Here is a 24806-nt window from a genome sequence, read left to right on the forward strand (position 1 = left end):
AGTTTCTGTGAGGTGGTTGCTTCTTCACCCCAAGAGGGTCCATGATTCAGTGCTTTAAAAAGTATAGACATGTTGCAGAGTTATTACAGAAGATTTACTTTCGCTGGTTTAAGAAATCGACTTGCATGGTTTAATTCAGTTATGCTCTTCTTGTAGGAGGGACTGTAGCTGCTTGCTTCACACTTAGTTTGCTGAGGGAGATGAACATTTCATTTGAGAGAAGACAACTTTCTGATTGTGCCTACCATCTATTTTTGCTAGGTTCAATAAATTTCTCACTCTGCAAATAAGTGGGAGTTAAATAAAACTAAAATACAGAGAGAATCAATCGAGGGTGGAATGAATTTGTTGCAGTAGAGCAGGGGATGCAGGAAGTGCTGTTTTTTCTTATATTAAAAGTCTTGGAGAATTACTTAACACCATAAACTGTACATAAGTAGCTTTAAGAATCTAATTGCAGGCCTAATTTTTTTATATGTAGAATTTTATTATAGAAGAATGGGAGATTAGGAGAGGGGGAGGGATGCCCCAGAGAGAGACAACAAGAGAGAGGAAGAGGAAGAAGATACAGGGCGAATATTAAGCCCATGAGTACTTAGTAAATCTGAAAGGTTACATTAGTATATTATTTTGACATTTTTCTTAGATTGTATTAATGCACACAGAAGACTGTAAATCTACCTGTTTCCCGCACCCCAAGAAAAAAAGCCAATCTAGTAACAAGAAGAGGTAGCTATAATAAGATTAATGCCAGACAAGTCAACAGTCAAGCAGCAGAGGCTTTAGAGGTTTTACGTTAAAAGATACCATTTCCTAAGGTGTGTTATTAATCTTTATGTTGCTAGTAAAATATGTATATTTGACTAAAACTATTAAACTATAAGAAGACTTTTATAAAACCACTGTAGATGAAGAAAAACAAGATTCAAATTACAAAATAAGGATGTAATGAATTCCAGTTTTGTAATCATAAATAGCATGCTTTCAGAATATTTCTGGATTTTTTGGAAAGCTTACCATATGGATGTCCACAAAGAACACTCAGATTAGAAATTAACAACAACAAATAAATAAAAAAGGAAATATATTTTCTGGTAAATTTTATATATATGTATATATATATGTATATATATATGTATATATATATATTAATCCTTTTGGTTAAGGAAAATTTAGTTATAGACGTCTAGAAATGAATATGTACCCTACATATCAAAACTGGTAGTTCTGTTAAAGTAAAGCCTAAAGGAAAATTTGAAGGCAAGAAGTTTGAAGACCGTTTTGGTAAATTCAAAGAAAATAGAAATGCAGGAAAAAATAGATTGATAATAAACTACTAAATAGTTTTTTTGGTAACCGTCATTAAGGAAGATATTTGATAAATTTTATTTTTTAATTTTTTAAAAGATTTCTTTATTTATTATGTATACAGTACTTGGTCTGCATATACATCTGCAGACCAGAAGACTGTATCAGATCACATTATAGATGGTTGTGAGCCACCATCATGATGAAATGACTCCTATAAGGAGGGCATAATGGGGGCTGGAGAGATGGCTCAGAAGCTAAGAGCACAGACTGCTCTTCCAGAGGTCCTGAGTTCAATTCCCAGCAACCACACGGTGGTTTTCCTCTCATTAACTTCTTTAAGTTTAGTGTGGACATCATTTTTTTCTGGAGAGCTTTTCCTTTTCCATACTCTCGCTGCATCTTGCATGATATTCGCCAGTGGTGTGTTTTGTTCTCCATGTGGTGAACTAAAAGGCAAGAGTCTTACCCTCCACATCCTCTGAAGGGTGTTTTTTCTTGCTGAGTGGGTTACACATCCTGTTCTCTAGGGGGAAAGCTACTAAGCACATGACAGTACTAGCTCATTTCTTCAGCAATGGTCCTCATAGGTTCTTAGCTGTTTTCTGGCCCAGGTGTCATTTCCTGTACCCTCAGTTAAAGGCACCTCTGGAGGGTGGTTATTACTTCCGTCTTCTACCTCAGTTATATCTCATACCTCAGACTCTTAGTCCAGGACAATCTACCACATCCTACACAGCCGAGGTACACTGCCTCCTACAGTACGCTCGCTTTCCAGAGAAAAAACATTGAGTTTTTCATCTTATTCTACATCAGTAAGAATGCTGAAGGTTTTCTCATTCTTTTCATTCTTTTTTTTTTTCCCCAAAATAAATATAAATATATTGGTGTAGCACTTAGGACTTTCCTGTTTCATCACCTGTCAAATAATGGACTAGAACATTTCATGGCTAACAAGTTTTGATATGAACTTAGCTAGTCAGGAGTGTTGCACAGGAAAGTTGTACTGAAGATGTATTTCCTGTTGATACTTTCTGTGCTTCTACAGTAACATTCTTTTGTCAGCCTGGTTCAAATGTTACTAAAAAAAAATTCCACAAGTGGAGAGATAATAGCTTTTGTGAATGCCCACTGTTTTTGTGCCTACAGTTTATGTTGTGCTCTGTGTGGGTACTGACTCCTAGAGCTGTCTAAAGATTAGCTCTGATTATTTGTATAGCTTCTAAAATGGATAGCAGCATGTAGATGGTCTAAAGAAATCTTTGCTGAATGAGTGCATAATAAATTTGGATTATGAAGTGCTCTGGGTGCTGTGCTGATATTTAACCCTCATATCTACATTTAACTCTCAGATCGTCTGTAATTAGTACTGTTACAGAGCATAAATCAAGAAATTTAGGCCCAAATAAATGAGCGACTTTTTCAGATTTACATTGTGGTTGTCTGGTAGGGTTGGAATTCAGTTCAGTGTAAGTCTCTTGTTTCTGAATTCTGTATGCCCAGTGATTATGTTCTTATAAAACCAACTGATCAAATTGAAATCTGCCAAGTACAGTGTTTAAGGGAAAATAAGAAATTTAGATACTGTTTCATTATTCACTGTCAGAAGTTTCTTGTTTCTTCTTAGGGTGTAGTGCAATGCTGCTTTAAGTACACCACCCAGACTTGGGAGTGTAGAACAGAACCAAGAAGAACTTGGCAGAGCTGTAACTATGCCTCATGGAGCTTTACTTCCTGCAGTTAATAACATCATCACTTCCTGTCTTTAAACATGCTGGTAAAATCAGTTTTCTGTATCTGATTGTGTCATAGTTGAGGTTCTCATTGCACTGTCATTTGCACAAGTTTTTCAGTCAACTACTGATGGACATTTATGTGTTTACATTTCTGTTTTCATTTCCTTAGAATAAATTGATTAAAAGATAGCTTTTCAAAGGCTGTGTGTGTGTGTGCAAATTATTTCCCAGCATGAACAAAATTTTGAAATTGGCATGAAGTAACTGCGACCTAGAATGAGTGTGGGGATGTAGCGTTGTGAAGGAAGTGTAGAGAGAAGGGATGGAACGTAGCAAAGCATCTGAACTATTTTTTTTCCAGTGTCCTCAGGGAGGAATAATACACTCGTCTTTCTGGAAGTTCGCACATCTTTCAAGATGTATGTGTGGTACCTAGTCATCCTCTAGGTACCCAGTCCTTTCCTTGGAAGCCAATGTTATTTCTTCTTTAACTTTATTTATTTATTATTGTATGTAGGGTGGTGTGTGTGTGTTTGTGTGTGTGTGATGTATGCCACTTCTAGAAAGGTGTCTGCATGGCCAGGGTAACTTTCTGTTCCTACTTTAATTTTTGGTCCTCTGAGAGTTTATGTTCAAGTGACACTTACTAATACGTAGTCATTTAATAATACTATTCATTTCTTTGAGAGCAATTGTCAGATTACCCAAACCTGTTAAGTACATTTCTATCTGGTACTTCTATAATTTATCTCATTTTGAACTTAAAAGAAAGCCTTTGTATTACTCTCTTCTGTTATCTCCTCTTGTCCTTGGATAGCCTGTTCTTAGTGCCCCTTTCTCTGTAACCAGCTAATCCTGTGTTAGCTAATTTTGTGGAGTCTTGAAGAAAATAAAAGTCTTAATGGAAAAACTGTAATAGGGCATATGTTTTTCCTCCCGGCTCCAAGCTCCCAGAATAATGACTCAGACTCAACATATATTCAGAAATAGCCTAGGCCATATAGTTGTCTTGTTCCCTGACTAGCTAGAAGATTGAGGGCCTTCAAGAACAACCCAAAAGTTAGGTGTGATGGTGAGTGCTTTAATCCCAGTCCTTGGGAGTCAGAAGCAGGTGGATCTCTTCATTTCAGGACCAGCCAGGGCTACATGGACCCTGTCTCAAACAAATAGAGAACAAACTCAAGGCAAACAAACCTGGAGAGAGAAAGTCTGGTCAGCCCTGTAGTTTCATCTGTACTAACAGTATATTGAAAGAAAGAAGAGGATCTTCCTGGTATACTGTACTCAGAGGTAGATGAGAGGGGAAGGAGAAGAGGTCTGCTGAGAGAGGGACATGAGATGGTGTTGGGCATGGTGAGGAGAAAGTAATGGCTCAGAAGAGTTGGAGTAGAGGAGTAAGTAATAGAAAGGGCTGACGTTAGTACTTCAACAGATTTGTCATGTACTGATTAGGATTTATCACCCACACACTGCACAGTGAAGAAAGATACCAAAGGGGATTACTCTCTTTTTATTAGTTACTTCATATAAATGTCAGTTTTATTTCCTCAGATGAGGGGATGAATTGAGAGCCGCTGTATGCAAGCTTATAAATACATGGCTTGGGCTGAGCCCATAGCATTTCTAACTATCCTTAGGCCTAGGCCTGGACGCTTCCAGTCCAAGGTAGGCCTAGACTGTTTCAGCCTCCGAGACTTACTGCTGAATCATCTCAACCTTTCTAGTTTTTTCTGAACTCAGGGTGGCTGGTTCAGCTAACTGTTCTGGCTCAAAAAAACTCCTCTCCAAGCTGACTGATTCAAACTGGCTTCTCTCTTCTTCTCACTTAATTGCTCTGCTTGGAAAAACTGCCTCAACTCCATTAACTGAAGTTCATGAACTCAACTGCACTGAACTGTACTGTACTGTCTCCACAAACTTCCTGCTTTCTCTCCGTGATGCTCTTAAATAGCTTCTCTTTCCTGTCTCTTCTCGTGAGAGTTGGGCGTACCCTATCTCTGACGTATTCTGTCACCTTTCTCTGATTTGTCACTTTGTCTGCCCCTCAATTAGATATCATTGTTTGGGATTAAAGGTGTGTGCTAAATTCTAGCTAGAGGGATTAAAGGTGTGTATTCCAGCAGGAGGGATTAAAGATGTATACTAAGGGCATGCCTGTATTCCAGCCAGATCATATAGAACTAGGCCTTTGGATGTGGTCCCTTGCCCAATTAGCCATGTTGATGGGTTAAAATTTCTCTACAACTGCATTTGACATGCTAGGTGTTTGGTAACTGATAGTCTTTCTCATCATACCAAGGTATGTAAACCTTGAAAAAAAAATCTGACTTACTCTGGAATATTTGAAAATATCACTGGTAGTAATTCCTAGTACCAGGCTGAGTATTTTGTTGTTTTTTGTTTTGTTTTTTCTGTGAAATAGTATTTCCTTTCCTTTTAGTGTGGAATTTAAGTGAAATCTATGTACAGACATTTTAATACCCATAAAAATTTTAAGACTGAGTTGCAGGAAAGCAATTAGTGCAAGTAATTAAAGTGATTAAAAGAACAGTACTCTCTGTGGTCATCCCTGTAAGCAAGGGGGCAGTGAAAACAATGACCTGGACCACTCTATGGGTAGAGAGAAAGGTTTATTCAGGGGGCGGGGGGCGGGGCACGGAATTCAAAGCTTTTATGGGCATCTCTCTGTGGGCCTGAAAGTAAGAGTCGTAGGGATGTTTGACGAGCATGGGAGCAACCCTAGGGACTTTGTTATGTGTTCATAGGAAACTGGATGCTCATTGCCAGAGGATGTAGGCCATGGGGGCCACATAAGGGAAGTAATGGCTCTTCCTGACAAACAGGAACCTGCTTCACAAGTTGCTGAGGAATTCTGATTTTTGTTTATCTTTTAGCAGTTCTTCTGTTTACCCAGTCTCAGTCCAGCCTGAGTTGTCATTTATAATATTGTCAGTGGCACAGTCATTTTGGGGGACCATTTTGGATCTAACAGCCTCAAGTTGGAGTATCCTATCTTACCTTTATGTCCTAGAGAGGTGTGTGTGTGTGTGTGTGTATGTGTGTGTGTGTGTGTGTGTTTTATATAGTTGTATAAGTCTATGATTCTTCAGTATAATTTTAAGCACATTTTGAAAAGGTATTATTTTGTATCAATAAATGGAGTCGCTCTAAATGTGTTTTTAAAACCATATATATATATCTATGTTTATTTATTGTTTTTAAAAATGTGTTTGTCCTACAGTGTCTGACTCTATCTCATTGAGATGAGCTAAATTGGGAAAGAGATTATGTTCATTTTGTTGTTAAATTAAATCATTGTGGTTAGTCTTGAACCATTATTTGAATTTTATTATCTTAGAGAATTTAGTATTCTAACAATTAAAGATGAAATCCTGCCACCAAGGAAAACCCCATCAGTGTACCGTTCTCATCTTTACTCACGTAATACATTATATATGTTCTCCAAGTTCTGATGTGCATACCTTGTGAAACTTTTGTTCCTATCTTTTCTACTTCAAAATGTTGAAATACTTTGGTTATTTTACTTGGAACTATGGGTTTTAATTGTGTTTAACATCTTATCCATTCTAGGAAACTATTTAAATGCATATGTGTTTGTTATTTGTTGCTATACTTAGCACCATGCTTCTGGGTTAACTCACTCATTATGATCATTTCTAGTTCAATCCATTTGTCCACACATTTTGGAAATTTTTCGTTTTTAATAGCTGAGTAGTATTCCATAGTGTAAATGTACCACAGTTTCTTTGTCCACTCTTCTACTGAGGAACATTAAGGCTGTTTCCATGTTCTGGCTATTATGAATAAGGCTGCTATGAATATGGTTAAGCATATGTCTTTGTTGTGTGCTGGAGCATCTTCTAGGTATATTCCAAGGAGTGGAATAGCTGGGTCTTGAGGAAGCCCTATTCCCAATTTTCTGAGATAGTGCTAGATAGATTTCCAAAGTGGTTGTACAAGTTTGAATTCCCACCAGCAATGAAAGAGTGTTCCTCTTTTCTTCACATCCTCGCCAGCATGTGGTGTCGCTTGAATTTTTTTATCTTAGGTAGGCATCCTTTTTGAGCTATTTTATTTGGGTTCTTATAAACTATCTCCCTTCTCCACCCTGAGCCCTTCCACACAGCACCAGGCAGGAGAGGCAAGGTTAGTGAGAGAGAGGAGCCATTGAGATTTCACAGTACATCCCAATTGTGATCCCCTTGCTCTTAGCTTCTTGTTCCTTCATCTTCTGCCCTATTCCCCTGCCTCTAGACCTCTGACAGGCGGGGTCCTACTTCCTCACCATCTGACCACAGCCTATCAGGTCTCATCTGGATAGCCTGCATCCCCTTCCTCTGTGTTCCCACAGGGCCTCTCCACCAAGAGGCAGTGATCAAATCCTGGGCACCAGAATTCACGTCAGAAGCAGTCCCCCACTATCTGCTGCCTTCTTCATGTGGAGAAAGAGCTGTCCATCTGCTACAACCGAATTGGGGAGGGGGGTCTAGGTTTTCTGCTTACAGTGTCCTTGGTTGGTGCATCAGTTTGTGCAGGCCCCTCTGGGTCCAGATCTACCACCTCCCTCCCCCTCCCCGCCTTGATAGCCTCCTGACACCACCACTACCCCCATCCCGTCCTTCCATCCCCCAGCTCTTCCATACAACTCGCAGCCCTTCACCCAGAGTCTGGCTGTGAGTCCTAGTATCTTTCTTGATCCCCCACTGGGTGGAGTCTCTCAGAGAACATCTATGTGGGCCTAATATCCACTTATAAGTGAGTATATACCATGCATGTCTTTCTGGATCTGGGTTACTTCACTCAGGATGATTGTTTCTAGTTCCATCCATTTGACTGCAAATTTCAAGATATCCTTGTTTTTAAAAGCTGAATAGTATTCCATTGTGTAAATGTGCCACAGTTTCTTTATCTGTTCTTCAGTTGAGGCACATCTAGGTTGTTTCCAGATTCTGGTAATTATGAATAAAGCTGCTATGAACATAGTTGAGCAAATGTCCTTGTTGTGTGATAGAAATCTTTCAGGTACATGCTGAGGAGTGGCATGGCTGGATCTTGAGGTAGAACTATTTCCACTTTTCTGAGAAACAAGTTGTTTGTTTCTGGTTGTACAAGTCTTCATTCCCACCAGCAATGGAGGAGTGTTCCCATTTCTCCACATCCTTTCTAGCATGTGCTGTCACTTGAATTTTTGTTCTTAGTCATTCTGATGGGTGTACGATGGAATCTCAAGAGTCATTTTTAGACTACTTCCTGCTGATAAGGGGTGTTGAGTTCCTTGGGGCAAGTCCAATCTTCTGTCCGGTCAGGATATTTCCTATTTCTTCTTTTTGGCTCTTTTCTCACGACTACTTGACAAACCAGCAACATCAACAGGGACCAGCAGGTGGAACAGCTGAGCAGGAACATCCCCCTCTTGGGGCTCTCATATTTATACTCTCAAGAGTCCCCAGAATTCCAAACACAAACTATCTAGTGTATGAGACAGTAGTAGTTAGCTGCTGTGGACAGTCTGAAGCAGCCCGACACCTGGGATTAAAACAAAAACATGTTTACATAACATAACTGGATTTTTTTAAGACACCAAAATGCTCACTATTTCCCCCTTTATACCAAAAAGACAGCTTTTTCTCTAACATTAATAAACTATACATAATAAGAACAATTATGAGAACTATCAGGTAAGAATTTTACATACACAATGTCCAGTCCATTGTATTTGGCAACTTTGGAGAAAGTATTCTACTATCTGTCCTATCCTGGTGAGTCCAAAGTTCTGAACCTAAATCACTCTCTTGTCATAACTTGTATTTATCAACTTGAAAAATCATTATAGACCCTAAAACATTGTCCTAGATCCTAAACAATTTAAGCTTTTTATGTCTTTAATCTGAATAAGGAAAACTGTAAGACTACAACTATCTAGTCTTTAACCCCATCAGAGACCTGAGAAGGATAAGTATTTCCTGAAAAAACAGGAAGTACAGAGCAAGCAGCTTCCAAAACTATAGAAATCAACCTGTAACAGGTTGATTTTTTTTTTTAATCAGAGTTCATTGTTGTCTTTCTTTGTATTCTGTGATGCTAGAAGTTGGTTAATTTTATCATTGAGTTCATTGTTTTCCTTTGTCAATTAAATCAAGAGATCCCAGGAGCAACTATTCAGCATCGTAATATTTCCACAATTTGTCGAAAGTTTTATATATACAGTCACCAAATGCTTTTGTCTCCCTAGGTTTGAAAATAGTTTTGTTGTTGTTGCTGTTTGTAAAATAGAGCTTTCAGTACTCTCTGAACTCCCAGGAAAGCCTCAGTAGCTGTGTAGGCAAATTGGAAAGCCTATTCCAGATGCTTAAACTAGTCGTCCTTAGGCTTCTGTTCCTCTGGACCCCACTCCTGGTACCAGTCTTTGTCTTAGGGTTACTATTGCTGTGATAAAATGGGGAGGAAGGAGTTTTATGCTTTCACATCACTATTCATTTTTCCAGGAAGTCAGGGAAAGAATCTGGAGGCAGGAGCCGACGCAGAGACCGTGGAGGAGTGCTGCTTTTTGACTTGTTCCACATGGCTTGCTCAGCCTGCTTTCTTAAGATAGAAACACCAACCTGTGGGTGGCCCCACCCACAATGGGTCGAGCCTTCCCACTTCAATCACAGATCTTAGAAAGGCATTTTCTCTGTTGAGGTTCTCTCTTCCCTTGACTTCAGCTTGTGTCACTTTGACATAAAAGTAGCCAGGACAACAGAGATACTTGCACATTCATGCTTGTGGCTGCACTGTTCATAACAGCCAGAGTACGTAACCCCCTCCTTAGATGTCCACCAGCAGACGAATGCACAAAACCAGTCCACGTGTACAGTGAAGTTCTGTTCAGCGGTATCCATGTAGGAAAATGGATAGAATGGTGAGTCATGTTAAATGGAATAAGCCAGAAACAGAATGACAGATACTGGTTTCTCTCAAGTGAGACCTGGATTCGAGTGTGTGTGTGTGTGTGTGTGTGTGTGTGTGTGTGTGTGTGTGTTGGATATAGAACAGGTACTGTGAGGATGTGAAGGATCTTAAGTGAGAAGGTAATGGAATACATATAGCATAAAAAGAGATTGTCATGGGGAGAGGACATGGGGACATGGGGAGAATTGTAATACAACAGAATGAAACATGTGAAAATGTGATAATAACAGTCATTGCTTTGTATATTAACTTAAAATACTTAAAAATTGAAACTAAGACCTAGTTTAATTAAAAATAGTTTAGTTACATTTTTAATTGGGGTATAGTGTGTGTAATGTGACACGTGTGTAAGTCAGATGGCAACTTAAGAGTCCATTTTCTCCTTCTACCATGTGGGTTCTGAGGGTCAAACACAGGTCCCCAGGCTTCGTGGGAAATGCCGTTAGCCACTGAGCCATTTTGCCAGTGGCTTTATTTGTGTGTGGGGGTATATGTGGGTACGAGTACATGTGCATCACTGTGTGTGCGTAGAGGTCAAAGGACAACTTTCGGGAGTTGCCATCCCAAAGACCTACTTAATAAAAGAGGAAAGAGGCAGAGGCTGGAGAGATGGCTCAGTGGTTAAGCACACATGCTGGTCCTCTAGAGGACCTAAGTTCTGTTCCCAGCATAACAATCTATAACACCCCTTCTGGCCTTTCTGGGCACCCAGATCCACGTGCCCTATACTCACAAGGCACTTATACATACACTTGAAGAAAAAATAAAATTAATATCTAATAATAAAATCAATTATAATTTTAGGGAGATGTAAGGTCCTGGGTAAAGAACCTAAGACCTTGCACATGCTAGGCAATTGCTTTACCACTGACTATATCCCTAGCCCTTGATACATATATACTTACATACATATATACATACATACACACATACATACATACATACATACATACACACACACATACATATATACATACTCATATTTTTGAAGCAGTCTTGCTATGCATACATAGCTACATGTAGCTCAGGTTGTTTTGGGATTTGGGCTCCTCTTGCCACTGCCTCCTAAGCACTAGAATAACAAGTGTGCACTACCACTCTTAGCTTGTAGAGTTCAACTTGTAAGAAATGAAGATTAAGCTATATGTTCATGAGAATCTTGGTTGTAATTTTTCATAAACTATTTTACTATGTCATATGTCTTAGTCAAGACTTCTATTACTGCAACGGAACACCATGACCAAAAAGCAAGCTGGGGAGGAAAGAGTTTATTTGGCTTACACTTCTAGATCATGGTCCCTCATTGGTGGAAGTCAGGACAGGAACTCAAACAGGGTTGGAACCTGGAGACAGGAGCTGATGCAGAGGCCATGGAGGGATGGCTGCTTACTGGCTTGCTCAGCCTGCCTTCTTGTAGAACCCAGGACCACCAGCGCAGTGATGGCACCACCCACAATGGGTTGAGCCCTCCCCCAAATGCCCTATAGCTGGATCTCATGGGGCCATTTCCTCAACTGAGGCTCCTTTCTCTGTGCTGACTCAGACAAAACCAATCAGTACATCATATAACAGCAATCCTGTATTCAATCATCTGATTTAGACTGGAAAATGGAATTTTAAATTTTCCTCAAGAGAGAAACCCTTGCCTTCAGCATTGGCTGTTTTAAAATTTTCATCATACACTGACCTCTTTGAAAGGAAAAGTGCAAAATGTATTTTTCATGCTATTCCTTAAATTGTAAACATGAAACTAGAATATATAAAACGTAATGTTTGAGGCTTATTTATGATTATAGATTAAATCTGTAAATTAAATACAAAGACAGCTACAAATAACAAAATGCAAATTTATATAATTATTTGGCATGACAATTGATGTTTCTGTTTCATTATAGAAATAAAATGGCCTTAGGTCTGACTCTCTATATCTGTTTCACTGTTCTAACTGCAGCGATAATTAATGCTGCAAGTGGCTGCTCTCATCAGTAATGTTCAAGATAGTATTAACGACCTCAGGGCTTGTTGGTAAGTTGAGGATAATGAGGTCTCATACGTAACCAAAACACTTGCTAGCAAGCATTCCTCAAATAGCATTTTTAATGAGATGTTTTGTTTACTGGAAGATAGGGCTTGGCTTATGCTCTTATTGAAGTCTTTACTAAATGTTTTTCTAAACCAGTTATTGTTGGAAGTAAGAACAAAAAGTGTCATTGAGTACTACAGCTTCGGGTGTGATGATTTGGTTGTGGGACAGGACAGAAAGACAAAAAACAAAACCAAACAAAAAACAAGGATGTGGGAAGTGAAATAAGTCAGAAGCACAGGTGCTACTGCAGGGAGTATTTTCCTTCCTACAGTTATCTCAAGCAAGATGCTCCAGATAATAAACTATGTTTACTTAGGCCACGTCTCTAAATCTAAAGAAACCACCTTACACCTCCGCTTAGAGAAGGGAATTCTCAGCCTGGTCTCATGGTTCCATGTGAGGTGGGGTGGGAGCTCATTTTGTAGGCCTATAATCCCCCCCCCCTACACTGGAAGGCTGAGGCAGGAGGATAGCAAATTAGAGGTGTACCTGGGCCACGTACTGAATCTGTGTCTCAAGATTTTGAAGCTGTAAAGAGACTCCAGGATATATAGCTCAGTAACTTAGTGGTTTGCCCTGCATAATACGGCCAAAAATTCAAATTCCCTAAGTTAAAAGTAAGATGTAAACCAGTGCATATGTTTGAATTTTTTTTAACTTAAATTTTAAGATTTGCTTAATCTTCAAGCCTTGTAGGAACAATAAAAAACCCCTCAAGAAGCTCATATTTATAATTTCAAGGGTATACTATCCTTTTCCTAGATGCTTTTCTGCCTTTGATTTACTCTGGCTTGCCTTGACACTCTTCCTTTTTGCCTTACCTAAGGGGAGGGGAACTGCACAGGCCATTGGTGGCAGTGCTCTGTTTCTCTTGCCAATAAGAAGATTCAGAGCCATGGATGCAAGGTACTACAGTGAAAAAATAGAGCTTAAGTTTGACAAAGGGGAAAAGTCCCTGGGATGTAGTTTGGCAGAGAACAGGTGTAAAATTCTAGATGTTTCCTCCCAGTAGAGAAGGACCGTCATTCTCTTAGCAGTGGCATGCGACAATGTGTAAAGAGTACCACCAATCAGTGGTGACACTTGAGCCTTGGTTGGTGTCCATGGCTTTACTGTGGATCAGTCACCAGCTTTTGTATTAGACTTTTCATTGCTGTGAAAAAATTATCTGACAGAAATAAATTGAGGATTGCTATCATTGTCTTTAATGAAAGGCTTAGTCTCCTCAGTTTTAGAGATTTCAGTCATCAGGTTGAGGAGGCATGGCAGAACATCTTAAATGGGGCTCTGTCTCTGTCTGTCTGTCTCCCTCTCCTTCTCTCTCCTCTCCCCCTCTTTTCTCATTTTACTCTATCCAGGTCCTCAGCGTCTAGGATGGTAGCACCCCTCATTCAGGGCAGGTTCCCCCCCCCCCCGCCCTCCACCCAAAACCTACCTGGAAATTTCCTAAGAGGTATGCTTTACAAGTCTCCTAGGCAGTGCTCAGCCCAGTCTAGTTGATGGTCTAGATTAACTCTCACAGTCCATAGGTGTAAAGTATGTATTACAGCTAAGCTAAGTAAGGACCTAACTGCCTCCATCCCAACAAACAAAAATAGGTCTTTTCTGTGAATCACATTGTTAGGAAATCTATCTGGTCAAATTGGTACTGTGTGACCCAAAGCTTTACACATACAGAAACATTCTTATCAGAGAGCATGTCCCAGAGGCTCAGCACTCATATCCAGTCAAGGACTAATCTGAAGACTTGCTATTCTTGAGAATATGCCGGGTGTTTAACTCAGGCCTGCTAAGTAAACTTCCCTCCGCACCACACTAGCCATGGAGGAAGATAGCTTTCTTCTGGCCTGCTGTCTGCTTCGCTATCCCTTTTCTGTATTTAATGAACCTAACTGGGCTTTCCCTTGTCTGTGAGTAATTGATGGATCACCTGTGCTGTTGTGTTGTTCATTCAGCAAGCAGTTTTGAATGCTGCTGTCAGGCATAGGACTGTAGTGTGGATTATCAGGATGGATATGGGTCTCTGGACTCAAAGAACTTATATTTTCTTAGGGGAGGAAATAATAAAATTCACATTTCTAGTAAGCTGTGTATACTTTGGGGAAGCATTTAACCCCATTATAGGATATGGGTGTGTTTGTGGGAAGATGTTGGTGGCAACAAATCCTTCCATAAAGAGGTCATTCCTAGAGTTGAACCACAAAGATGTAGTGGGTACAGTGATGTGTGGCTAGGGTGCCCATGTGGTTGGAATATATACATTGTTGCTAGAACAATCTGCTCTATACTAGCTGGAAGATACATATTTTAGGGCTTACACAAGGGTGACTAGAAGTCCTGTGGCTCAAAGTAAATCTATTTTTATTACTTCATTATCATGAATCTACTGAAATGGTGTTTCCAGCCTATAGTGAGTTTATGGCAGTATTTTCACACATTGCTCCCCAATCACTTGAGAGGGTATATATGTGATTATATAATTTAGTGCTAGGAACAAGTGTGACTGTTTCAAATGGGAGGGCAAATGTTTGCCTTATCTAGATGAAATTTTGTGTAATTTTTTTCTAGGAAACAATTTTGCAGGGAAGGGGAAGCCTAGGTTGAAATTTCACCAAACTACCTTGGATTCCATGTACATATGATTCTTGGACATTCTAAGAGTAATAAAGTTGTCATTTGAGCAGTGCATAAATTATATTATAATAGACTAAAATGTATTAATAATGTAAATGTTGAGCTTTTAAACTCTACCTTGGGACTCTTTCCTAATAAAATTTTGTTCTCTTTTTCCAGCATTACAGTGTTTTTGCCACCTGTGTACAAAAGACAATTTTACCTGTGAGACGGATGGTCTTTGTTTTGTCTCAGTCACTGAGACCACAGACAAAGTTATACACAACAGTATGTGCATAGCTGAGATTGACCTAATTCCTCGAGACAGGCCATTTGTTTGTGCACCATCTTCAAAAACTGGGGCTGTTACATATTGCTGCAATCAGGACCACTGCAATAAAATAGAACTCCCAACTACAGGTAAGTTGTTGTATTAACACCCTCCCGTCTTTTCTCCAAGATGCTAAAAGACAAGCTTCTAGACTACCTACAAACTTAGAACTGCAAATGTTCATAGACATCAACGAGCCTGTTGTTGAAGGTAGCGACAGAAAGTGACCTGTCCACAATTATAGAATTCTGAGTAGCCAGGAGACTCTGCGTGAGATCTGCTAGGCCTGAGAGGGTAGCCTCTCAAAAGACACTCTAGAATCTCAAAGGCATGTCCCTAGAGTTCCCTACCTTGTCCTCAGAGTGGACATCTCATTTCCTGTATGGGGTACCTATATCTCAAGGCAATCCAGTCAATAGCCTTTTAATGGGAAGAAGTCAAGTGCACTTAACATGTTTTCATTTCATGATATCTTACCTTGTTTATGATCTGTATGTGTAAATTAATTGTGTATGATGTTTAGTGATACTATTTAATACTTTTTAAAAAGGTTCTGGGAGGGCTAGAAAGATAGCTTAGCAGTTAAAAAGTGTTTGTACTCTTCCAGAGGATCCAGGCTCAATTTCCAGCAGCCGTGTGGTGACTCACAACTATCTGTGACTCCAGATCAGGTGATCTGATGCCCACTTCTGACCTTCTCAAGCACCAGTGCATGTGGTGCACAAACACATACAGACAAAACACCCATACACATAAAATAACAGCAAATGGTCCTGGTAGAGCCAGTCAGTAATTTAAAGCTTAAGATTCTGAATTAAATGGAAATTTGCTACTTTCTTCAACTCCTGGGTTCTTATTTTAGTAGCAAAGGAATATAAAGTGGGGAAAACTTACATTAGTGCTGTCAGAATTAAATGGAAGAGTGAATAGTGCTCACATGGCAAAGCTGTAAGTAACTTCTGCTGTGTGTGTGTGTGTGTGTGTGTGTGTGTGTGTGTGTGTGTGTACATGGCACCAGACTAGTAAAAATCCTGTTTGTGGCTTCAGTTGAAGAACTGGGGATGAATTGCCACTACAGGAGCAGATGTTAGATTCTCCATTCTGAAGTGCTAGTTCCAGTACTCAGGGTAGAGCCTACTGTTGACATTTAACTGGTCCATTCCTCAGAGCTCATGGTGACTGAAGTAGGAAGCACACCCATCATAGCTCAGGAGAGAGGCCAGGCCGGCCAGGCACAGCAGGAAGCAGCCATCCTCCTAGTTTTAGCAAGCTAATGAAGTTGTGTAGTTAGACTCCGGGATTCTTCCACCCTGTAATTTCTTTGTGACATTTATGTAAGCGTCTATAGTTGTAATATGGTAAAGAAAATGGTAATTGGTGTTTGAACTTGAAATACTTAAGTGAGATTTTATAGAGCCTTATGGAGAACTCACCTCATTTCTGCTTCCAGTTAGCAAATAGCAAAAAACATAGCAAAGAAAAAGAGTCAGTGCTTCTAAAGATGTAGCCTGGATGGATTCAGATCGAGTAGATATCCTCCTGTGCTATAGGCTACCACTTTGTTAGTTGAATTTTCTGTTGTTGACTGTGGGAATGCTAAACCATTATTAAAGATTACTTTTAGCTGCACAGTAGTAGCACACACCTTTAGTCCCAACACTCAGAAAGCCCCTCTCTGAGTTCAAGAGACTGGTCTACAGAGTGAGTTTCAGGACAGCCAGGGCTACACAGAGGAACTCTCTTGAAAAACAAAAAAAGCAAGAAAACAAAAGATTACTTTTAGAGAACCAGTTGTTGTACACATAGATTTGTTTAGAGGTTGAAGATAGTTAATTCAAAATGCTTATTAGAAATCCAGAAAATGACAGGAAAGCCTATGAAAAGGAGTATTAATCAAGACTAATGAAATACATACAATTATTTAAAATTATTTTCTTTTAAATAAAATTTTAAAACTATGTATGTGCATGCATGAGTCTGTACTTGCTGTGTATAAACACTGTGTAGGTATGGATGGGAAGACTATGTAGAGCTGACTCCCACACACTGCACGGAAGACCAGACTGCCCAGCCAGCCCTTCTGAAGGCAATTCTCAAGCCCTGCCAGGCGCTACTGTTGGGCTACGCTTTTTCATCCTCCTGCCATGTCTTCTCTCTTAGCTGGTACACATAGCCAGTGTACACATAAGTATATTAGTAGGAACTGTACATAGCTGTAGATGAGAGAGGTGTAGGCACCGCTGTGTTTAGCAGTAGATTGTTTTTTCACTTAAAAGTTTTTAAAAATTATTATTAACATGTATTTATTTACATGTATGTGTGTGGGTGCACATGTGCCACCGAATTTGTGTGTGTGTGTGTGTGTGTGTGTGTGTGTGTGTTTATGTGTGTGTGTGTGTGTATGTGTGTGTGTGTGTGTGTTGAAAAACAACTTATGGGAATAGATTTTACTTGCACATATATATTCTGGGAAATGAACTGATGTTGCCAGGCTTAGCTGCAAGTGCCTTTACCCCCTGAGCCATCTTGCTTTTATATATGCAGGGTAGGAGTTGGTTGGCTCTCTCCTTTGTGATTCCTGGGGATTGAACTGACTAGGTGACAGGTATCTTTCCTCATCTTGCCAGCCCAGTATAATTGTTAAATATGGGGGGGAAAGCCTCAGTGCATCTAAACACTGGTTACCTAAAGATGGAAAATACTCAGAAAATCCATTTATTCCAGTATCAAGGGGAGTAGAATATTATATATTGCAGAAATTTTAAAGTAGGCCTTTTCTTATACAAAGTTTATTCTCATATACAAAGGTAACAGCTGTTTTCAGATAACTAATTAAATATGCAGTATGTGAGGATTTAAGTACTGTTCCTGAAAGAAATTGCTAGAAATAGAATTTGAATGATAAAAAATTAATCTATATTTATGGTTGTGGGCCTAGCCTTTAACGGCTGAGCCATCTCTCCAGCCCTAAAAAATTAATCTAAATGAAGATGTCAAGAATGGAAAAAAAATGGTGGGAAACAATGAACCAAGTAAAGCTTGGGTAAATGCCAAAATAATTATAATTAATACATTTTAAAATACCAAATTTAAGATTATAGTATTATACTCTCCACTTTCCTCTCTCCAAACCCTCTTATATACTTTCTCTAATCCTTCTGTTAGATTCATGGCTTGCTTTTCTTTAATTTAGACATGAGCATCAATGTGTTTTTTAAATGAGCAAGTATTAATTTGTTTAAGAGATAATAAAATGTATACAATTAAAACTACGGTTGGCAGAATAGTGTAGAAAGAATGCGCATGCACAACTGTTTTAAAAACAAGGGTTTCTAATCCCAGTGCTGGAATGCAGAAGTTGGGGAATCCCAAGTCTGAGGCCAGCCAGAGTGAACTACATGGTGAAACCCTGTCTCACAAAAAGAGAAGAAAGATTTAAAAGTTTTTAAAATAGTAATAATAATTAGAATAAAAAACAAATGCAAACAAAGTAAATTTTTTGGCTTTAAAAAGGTTGGTGGTGGAAATGTATATACTAAAATATGAGCCTTTGAAGTATCACAAGGAAGCCAATAATTTGTAAAAAGACATTAACTATATATATTTTTCCTCTGCTATAAGCCTGTTAGTAGACTTGGAATAAGAAGAAAAAAACCAAAATGCTTTATAAAAATTAGTTATTAGAAGTTTTTGTTTGCTTGTTTGTTTTGGTTTTTCGAGACAGGGTTTCTGTGTAGCCTTGGCTGTCCTGACTCACTTTGTAGACCAGGCTGGCCTCAAACCATCTGCCTCTGCCTCCTGAGTGCTGGGATTACAGGCATGCGCCACCAGAAGTTGTTTCATATTATTGGTTTCTTTACTAGTTTACCTGAGGTGGTGACAATTGGGCCTAGGTCTTGAATGTTGGTTAGCTGATCAACTCAGCGATAAATTAGAACATGAGGTGGGATGCACAGGAAGAGCAAGAAGGTATTAACAGAGCTAATGATCTGGAAAGGGAGCCAGAGAAGACAGAATAGGGAGTGTGTTCTGGCCTCGAGCCCTGTGTGATGAGGCTCTGTGACTTGAGTGATCTCAATGAGCATGTGGGGAGATACGGAGGGTTTGAAAATGTGAGTGCCACCTACAGTGTTTTTGTTGTTTATTTCATTTGAGGACCTTTTTCAGAAAAGCAGCCACCCGGCCTTGGTCCTGTGGAGCTGGCAGCTGTCATTGCCGGTCCAGTCTGCTTCGTCTGCATTGCGCTTATGCTGATGGTCTATATCTGCCATAACCGCACTGTTATTCACCACCGCGTGCCAAATGAAGAGGATCCATCATTAGATCGCCCTTTCATTTCAGAGGGCACCACCTTAAAAGATTTGATTTATGATATGACAACATCAGGGTCTGGATCAGGTAATGTTATGTTTACTTTTTTTCTTAAGAAGCCTTAGTAAGTTACTTTTGTTAATTTATTTAATTAGTTAGTTCAAGTATTTTACTTAACTTGTTAAAACTTTGGGGTAGTGTGACTTATTCCAGACTGCTGCCTAATGACGGTTGAGCTTGGTATCTATCTGACTGCTTAGTTTAATGCAGATAAATTAGAGCTTGCTTTTACCATTGAAATAAGTAAGTCACGTCTAAAGTTGTATAGACAGACTTCAAAGCATCCTCCTCTATAGAGTCATATTTGTTTTTCTTGAGTCTGGGAAGTAGAAAGTAGGACATTTTGTTACAACGATAGAGCTGCCATTAAGAGATGCAGCTACCATTCTACAGGTCTGGGACTGTTTGCCTAGAATTTAGAAGCTGATTACCCTTTTAAGTATGATACGAAATTGTTGTTTTAACAAAAAAATTGTCCGTGTGTGTGTGTGCGCACACACCTGCCAGCTACAGTGTACATGTGGAGGCCAGAGGACAACTTCTAGGTCGGTGCTCGCCTTCCACGGTGCGAACCCTGGGGAATAAAATCATTACCAGGCTTGGTGGCAGGCACCTTCACCTCGAGTCATCAGACCAGTCCAGTTTATTACTTAAAATTAAACTATTATAGTTTTGGTAACTTTTTACATTTAAAAGAAAGCTTAAAATCAAGAACCCTGTTAGTGAATGTGCCATGATACTTGCTTTACTCAGTTTTGTTTGTTGATTTCTGTGGACTCAGAAATAGACTGGCTGATTGCCAGAATCATCCTGAGATAGATTTTAGCATAATAGTATTTTACTTTTAAACAAAAGAGAATTATTTTTTGTTTTTTTCTTGACTGTGGTTTGGAAGAAGACTAAGAGAAATGTGCCTGCTTTACAGTTTTGGAGCTTGGGTTCTGGAGAGATGGCTCAGTGGTTAAGAACATTGGCTGCTCTTCCAGAGGTCCCAAGTTCAATGCCAAACACCCACATCATGGCTCACACTGTCTATAGCTCTAGTCTAAGGGGATCCAGTGTCCTCTTCTTGTGTGTAGATGTACATACAGACAAAAACACTCATATGCATAAAATACATAAGTAAATTTTAAGAAAAACAATTTTAGAATTTGATGTGTGGCTAGCAATCAGCAAGTCTAGATTCTGACACAAGTTCTATGACTTTGGTCAGTTCATCTTTCCTCTTTGTACTTCTGTTTCCTTATAGAAGTATAGAACAGAAACTTTTGGTAAAAATACTTAAAAGTGGTTTACTGACATCTTGAATGGCCTACTGTCCTTTGAAAATTATAGATTAGTTTCAAATAAGGGCTAAATTTATGGTCAAAATGAAAAATTTTGAAACAAAATATCTGGCTGATTTTAAAATAAATGATAGTAAAGGAACATTAAAGCAGGAGTTATGATGGAGGAATAGGATAGTGCTGAAGCACAAAACCACAGGAATGCATGCACATTTATGTAAAATAGACATCTTATCCTAAGGAAATGAATACACATTGGTATATATGCACATATGCTCTCTCAATTAAGTACATGAGGAAGCTGATTCTACTGTGACCTGAGCCTTTAGTAAAATACTCAGTAGTGTGTTCTTTCTCTAACTGCTAGAACACATGAAAGCTTGCACACAGAACCAGACCTCCCAAGGCAGCCACAAGGACTCCTTAGTTAATCCGGTATGAGAGTCAGGCAATGAGAGGGTTGGACTGAGAGTAGCCCAAATACTAGAGATATGACACACTTAGGAGAGGTAAACAAAAAGTATGTTAGGACTTTCCTGGTTTCTCTGTTGATTGAGAGTTAGTGCAAATGGTTCTCAAAAACAAATCTTTTCGCAAGTGATTCTGGTTCATGATAAATAGGGCTAAAAGTTAAAGAAAACAAGGGTATTAAAGAGTATCTGGAATTAGTCCCTTGGATCTGTTCTCTTATTGCCAGAGAAATTCAACAGCTTATGCTCACACAGCCCACTGAAAGGATTCAAGACACTGCCTTGTAGGTGACAGTTGAGTTCTAACATAGGTTTGTTCATTTGTCTTTGAAATGTAGTTGTAAGGGAGCCGGGAGGTGGTGGCACACACCTTTAATCCTAGCACTCGGGAAGCAGAGGCAGGTGGATCTCTATAAGTTGGAGGCTAGCCTGGTCTACAGAGCAAGTTCCAGGACAGCCAAGGCTATGCAGAGAAACTCTGTCTCGAAAAACCATCCAAACAAACAAACAAACAAAGAAACAAAAAATCAAAAAAGAAGTGTAGCTATAAAAATTGGAGAAGGAGCCGGCGTGGTGGCGCACGCCTTTAATCCCAGCACTCGGGAGGCAGAGGCAGGCAGATCGCTGAGTTTGAGGCCAGCCAGGTCTACAAAGTGAGTCCAGGACGGCCAAGGCTACACACAGAAACCCTGTCTCGAAAAACTAAAAAAAAAAAAAAAAAAACCAATTGGAGAAGGAGTTCCCCTTTCTCTTTGTGCTTCTCATGTGCTTCTCAGGACAGCAGGGGTTGTTCTGTTGTCTGAGGGCTTCCTCCTCTTTTCATACCTTTCCATGCAAAAACGTATCTCGGTCATTTGCTAGCTCTGAGACTTTGTGCAGTTGATGTCTCATGCTTGAGTTATTCTATCATTAAAGGAAAAGCAATGAGCAGTGCTTGTCATTGAATTGCTGTGCAGTTCAAGTGAAACAAGATGTGTGTGTGTGAAAGGACTTGGTAAACTGAGTTATGTCCGCATCACATGGTTGTTAAGGACCTATTTCGATTACTGACTGCATGTAAACTTCATGTTGAAATTTCCTCTTAAACATTTTAAAGGTATGGAAGATGAAAACAGAATGTAGCAATCTAAATTAGGATTGCATTGTTTAAAAAAGTTTTATTACATTTATTTATTGTATGTGTGTTTCTGTGTATACACATGACATGGTATGTACATACAGGTCAGAGGTCAGTTTTCTCCTTCTACCATTTGAGAACCAGGCATGGAACTCAGGTCCTTGAGCTGGGTGGCAAATCCCTTTATCCACTGGACTATCTTGCTAGCCTGGCTTATTTATTTCTATAAGAAAATTATTATATCTAAAAAATGTTTAATTATCTATATGGGTTAAGCACAGTATAGATAATATGAAGAATTTAAATGTGTTTTCATTTTGAATGTAGAAAGAGTAGACACAATTTTCCCTTGTCTAGTTAGCCTTAACTAATTACTGTCTCTGTATCTTAAATCTGTCAAGCTTTTTCAGACATCCTATTTATGCTTGTTTTTAACTCCTTCCTCCCTACTTGTAGGTAAGAGCTCTCTGTAACTCAGGCTCCTAGTCTTTCTGTCTTAGCCCCACCTGCTGGTATTACAGGCCTGTATTGCTGTAACTTGCTTGCCTTGCTTTTTGCTTATTCTGAATTGCCTTTCAGATTCATTTCTTGAAATGAACTCTTTTATTATGGCCCTGCTCTTTTTCTTCAAGTAGTTCATATTTTGTATGTCTGTAAGTTACATAAATAAAGCACTAATATAGAACATGATGTACATTGGTATTTTACATGTTAATGTCAATGTAATTTAAAATCACAGTTCCTGGGATTGGTAAAGTACTTTCTGTACAAGCATCAGGACCCAAATTCAACCCCCAGAATCCATGGTAAAACACCAGGCACTGAGACACAAACACTTGTGATCCCAGCAGAGAGGAGGACAGCCAGCCTAGTCTGTTTGGTAAGCCCCAGGCCTTAGTGAGAGACACTCACTCAAAAAATAAAGTGGCTGGTGCCCGAAGAGGTTTCTCTTTGGCCTTCACGTACATGCACACACACATGTATCCAATATACACACAAACACACATACATACCCTCATGTACATGCACTCGATGAAACAAAGTAAAAGCTAAAATAAAATGACAACCCCTTAGTGGATGAGAGAATATAAATTATTGACCCAAATATAGAAACTCTTAATTGTTATAAATACTAAGTCTTTGTAAATCACTAAGTGAGGTATAATCATAGAGTAAAGACAAGATCAACTAATTAAAAAAAAACAACCTACCTTGTTTTCAGAGTTACTTTGTATCAGTGGTTCTCAACCTGTGGGTCATGACCCTTTTGAGAGTCAAATTCTTTCACAGCAGTCACCTAAGACCATCAGAAAATACAGATCTCAACATTACAGTTCATAACAGTAATGAAGTTATAGTTATGGAGAAACAATGAAAATAACTTTTTGGTTGGGCTCATAAATAGCATAAGGGATTGTGTTAACGGGTCTCAGCAATAGGAAGGCTGGGAACCACTGCTTCATAACATATCATTCCAGTAGTCAGGTAGGTAGCTAGGCTCTAGCAAGTATATTGCTTGCTTTGACATTTTCTGTGGTGTTTTAAAAAATAATTTAATAAAAGTCAGGTCAGAATTTAGTTCTGTTTATTGTGCTTATATTCTTTTTCCTCCTGTAAGTAAAGCAGTTACTAGATTCATCTTTCTAAAATCAGATCTTAAGTCCTTTTACCTATTCATGGCTGTGTTTTCAGATTCTTTCAGGCCCCCTATTGAATTAATTGTATTAGTAGGGGCTTTTTCTAGTACCTATTCTAGCTCCCAAATAATTGACACAGAGACCCATGAGATTTATTCAACAAGCTTCAAGCACTATAACTGGGCAGATATTCATCCATTCTAGCCTGTCTATGCTAGCCTGTTTCCTAGCCATGTGCCTGTTACTCGCCATCTAGTGTCGCCCTAGCTACTCCTGCTCCATCTCTGTCCTCATGACAACCTCCTCGTGGCTCCTCCTCTTCCAGCACCCTTCTTCCTCTCTCTAGTCTCTACCTGAGACCCTCTGACTAGGGTAGAAGTCCCTCCTCCTGTCCTCCTGCCCAGTTATAGTCTGATCAGCTTCTTTATTAACCAATTAAAGATGACAGAGAACAATTTTCACACAACATTGAGACAGGAGATTCTTCATAGAATGGCAATGCCCATGTCCTGACTGCAACCAGATCTCAGGGCACAGAAATCAGCATCTGAATACACAGTGCACAAGACCCTCCCGCAAGCCCCCATCCCCCATTAGTCATCATGGGTCCTTGTCTTTAGAACCATTTATCTTCTGCTGACAGCTTACCTTTTCTTTCACTGGCAGTCATGCCCTCTCTCATTAGTGATACCAGTACACAAAAGATACCTTGTTCCCTTTTTGAATCTGCTTTTGGCGAATACACCTCCATGACCACCTTCCTCATACTTTCTCTTTTTGCCCTATCCTTAAAGGAAAAGTTCAGCTTACTTTCCTGCATCTCTGGGCAGGTGTCTCTGGCTTCTTTTACTACATTTACTATTGTTTTGGGGGTTTTGT

General features: G+C 39.3%; 1 protein-coding gene across 3 annotated transcripts in view; it reads left to right on the forward strand.

Moving 5' to 3' along the window:
* TGFBR1 (transforming growth factor beta receptor 1) overlaps positions 1 to 24806 on the forward strand; it is a 56691-nt gene that overhangs the window by 13430 nt on the left and 18455 nt on the right. Inside the window, exons 1-3 of one of the 3 annotated variants that reach the window (XM_084781646.1) lie at positions 2929 to 3085; positions 14896 to 15135; positions 19202 to 19444. In XM_084781646.1, coding sequence (XP_084637772.1) covers positions 3028 to 3085; positions 14896 to 15135; positions 19202 to 19444 — 541 coding nt within the window. In that variant the 5' untranslated portion in view covers positions 2929 to 3027. Of the gene's footprint in view, positions 1 to 2928; positions 3086 to 14895; positions 15136 to 19201; positions 19445 to 24806 lie in introns of those variants that run through there. The other 2 variants (XM_084781644.1, XM_084781645.1) reach the window with 2 other exon arrangements.

This window comes from Acomys minous (genome assembly GCF_964271855.1).
Source record: "Acomys minous genome assembly, chromosome: 1".
In the NCBI taxonomy this organism is placed as follows: domain Eukaryota; kingdom Metazoa; phylum Chordata; class Mammalia; order Rodentia; family Muridae; genus Acomys; species Acomys minous.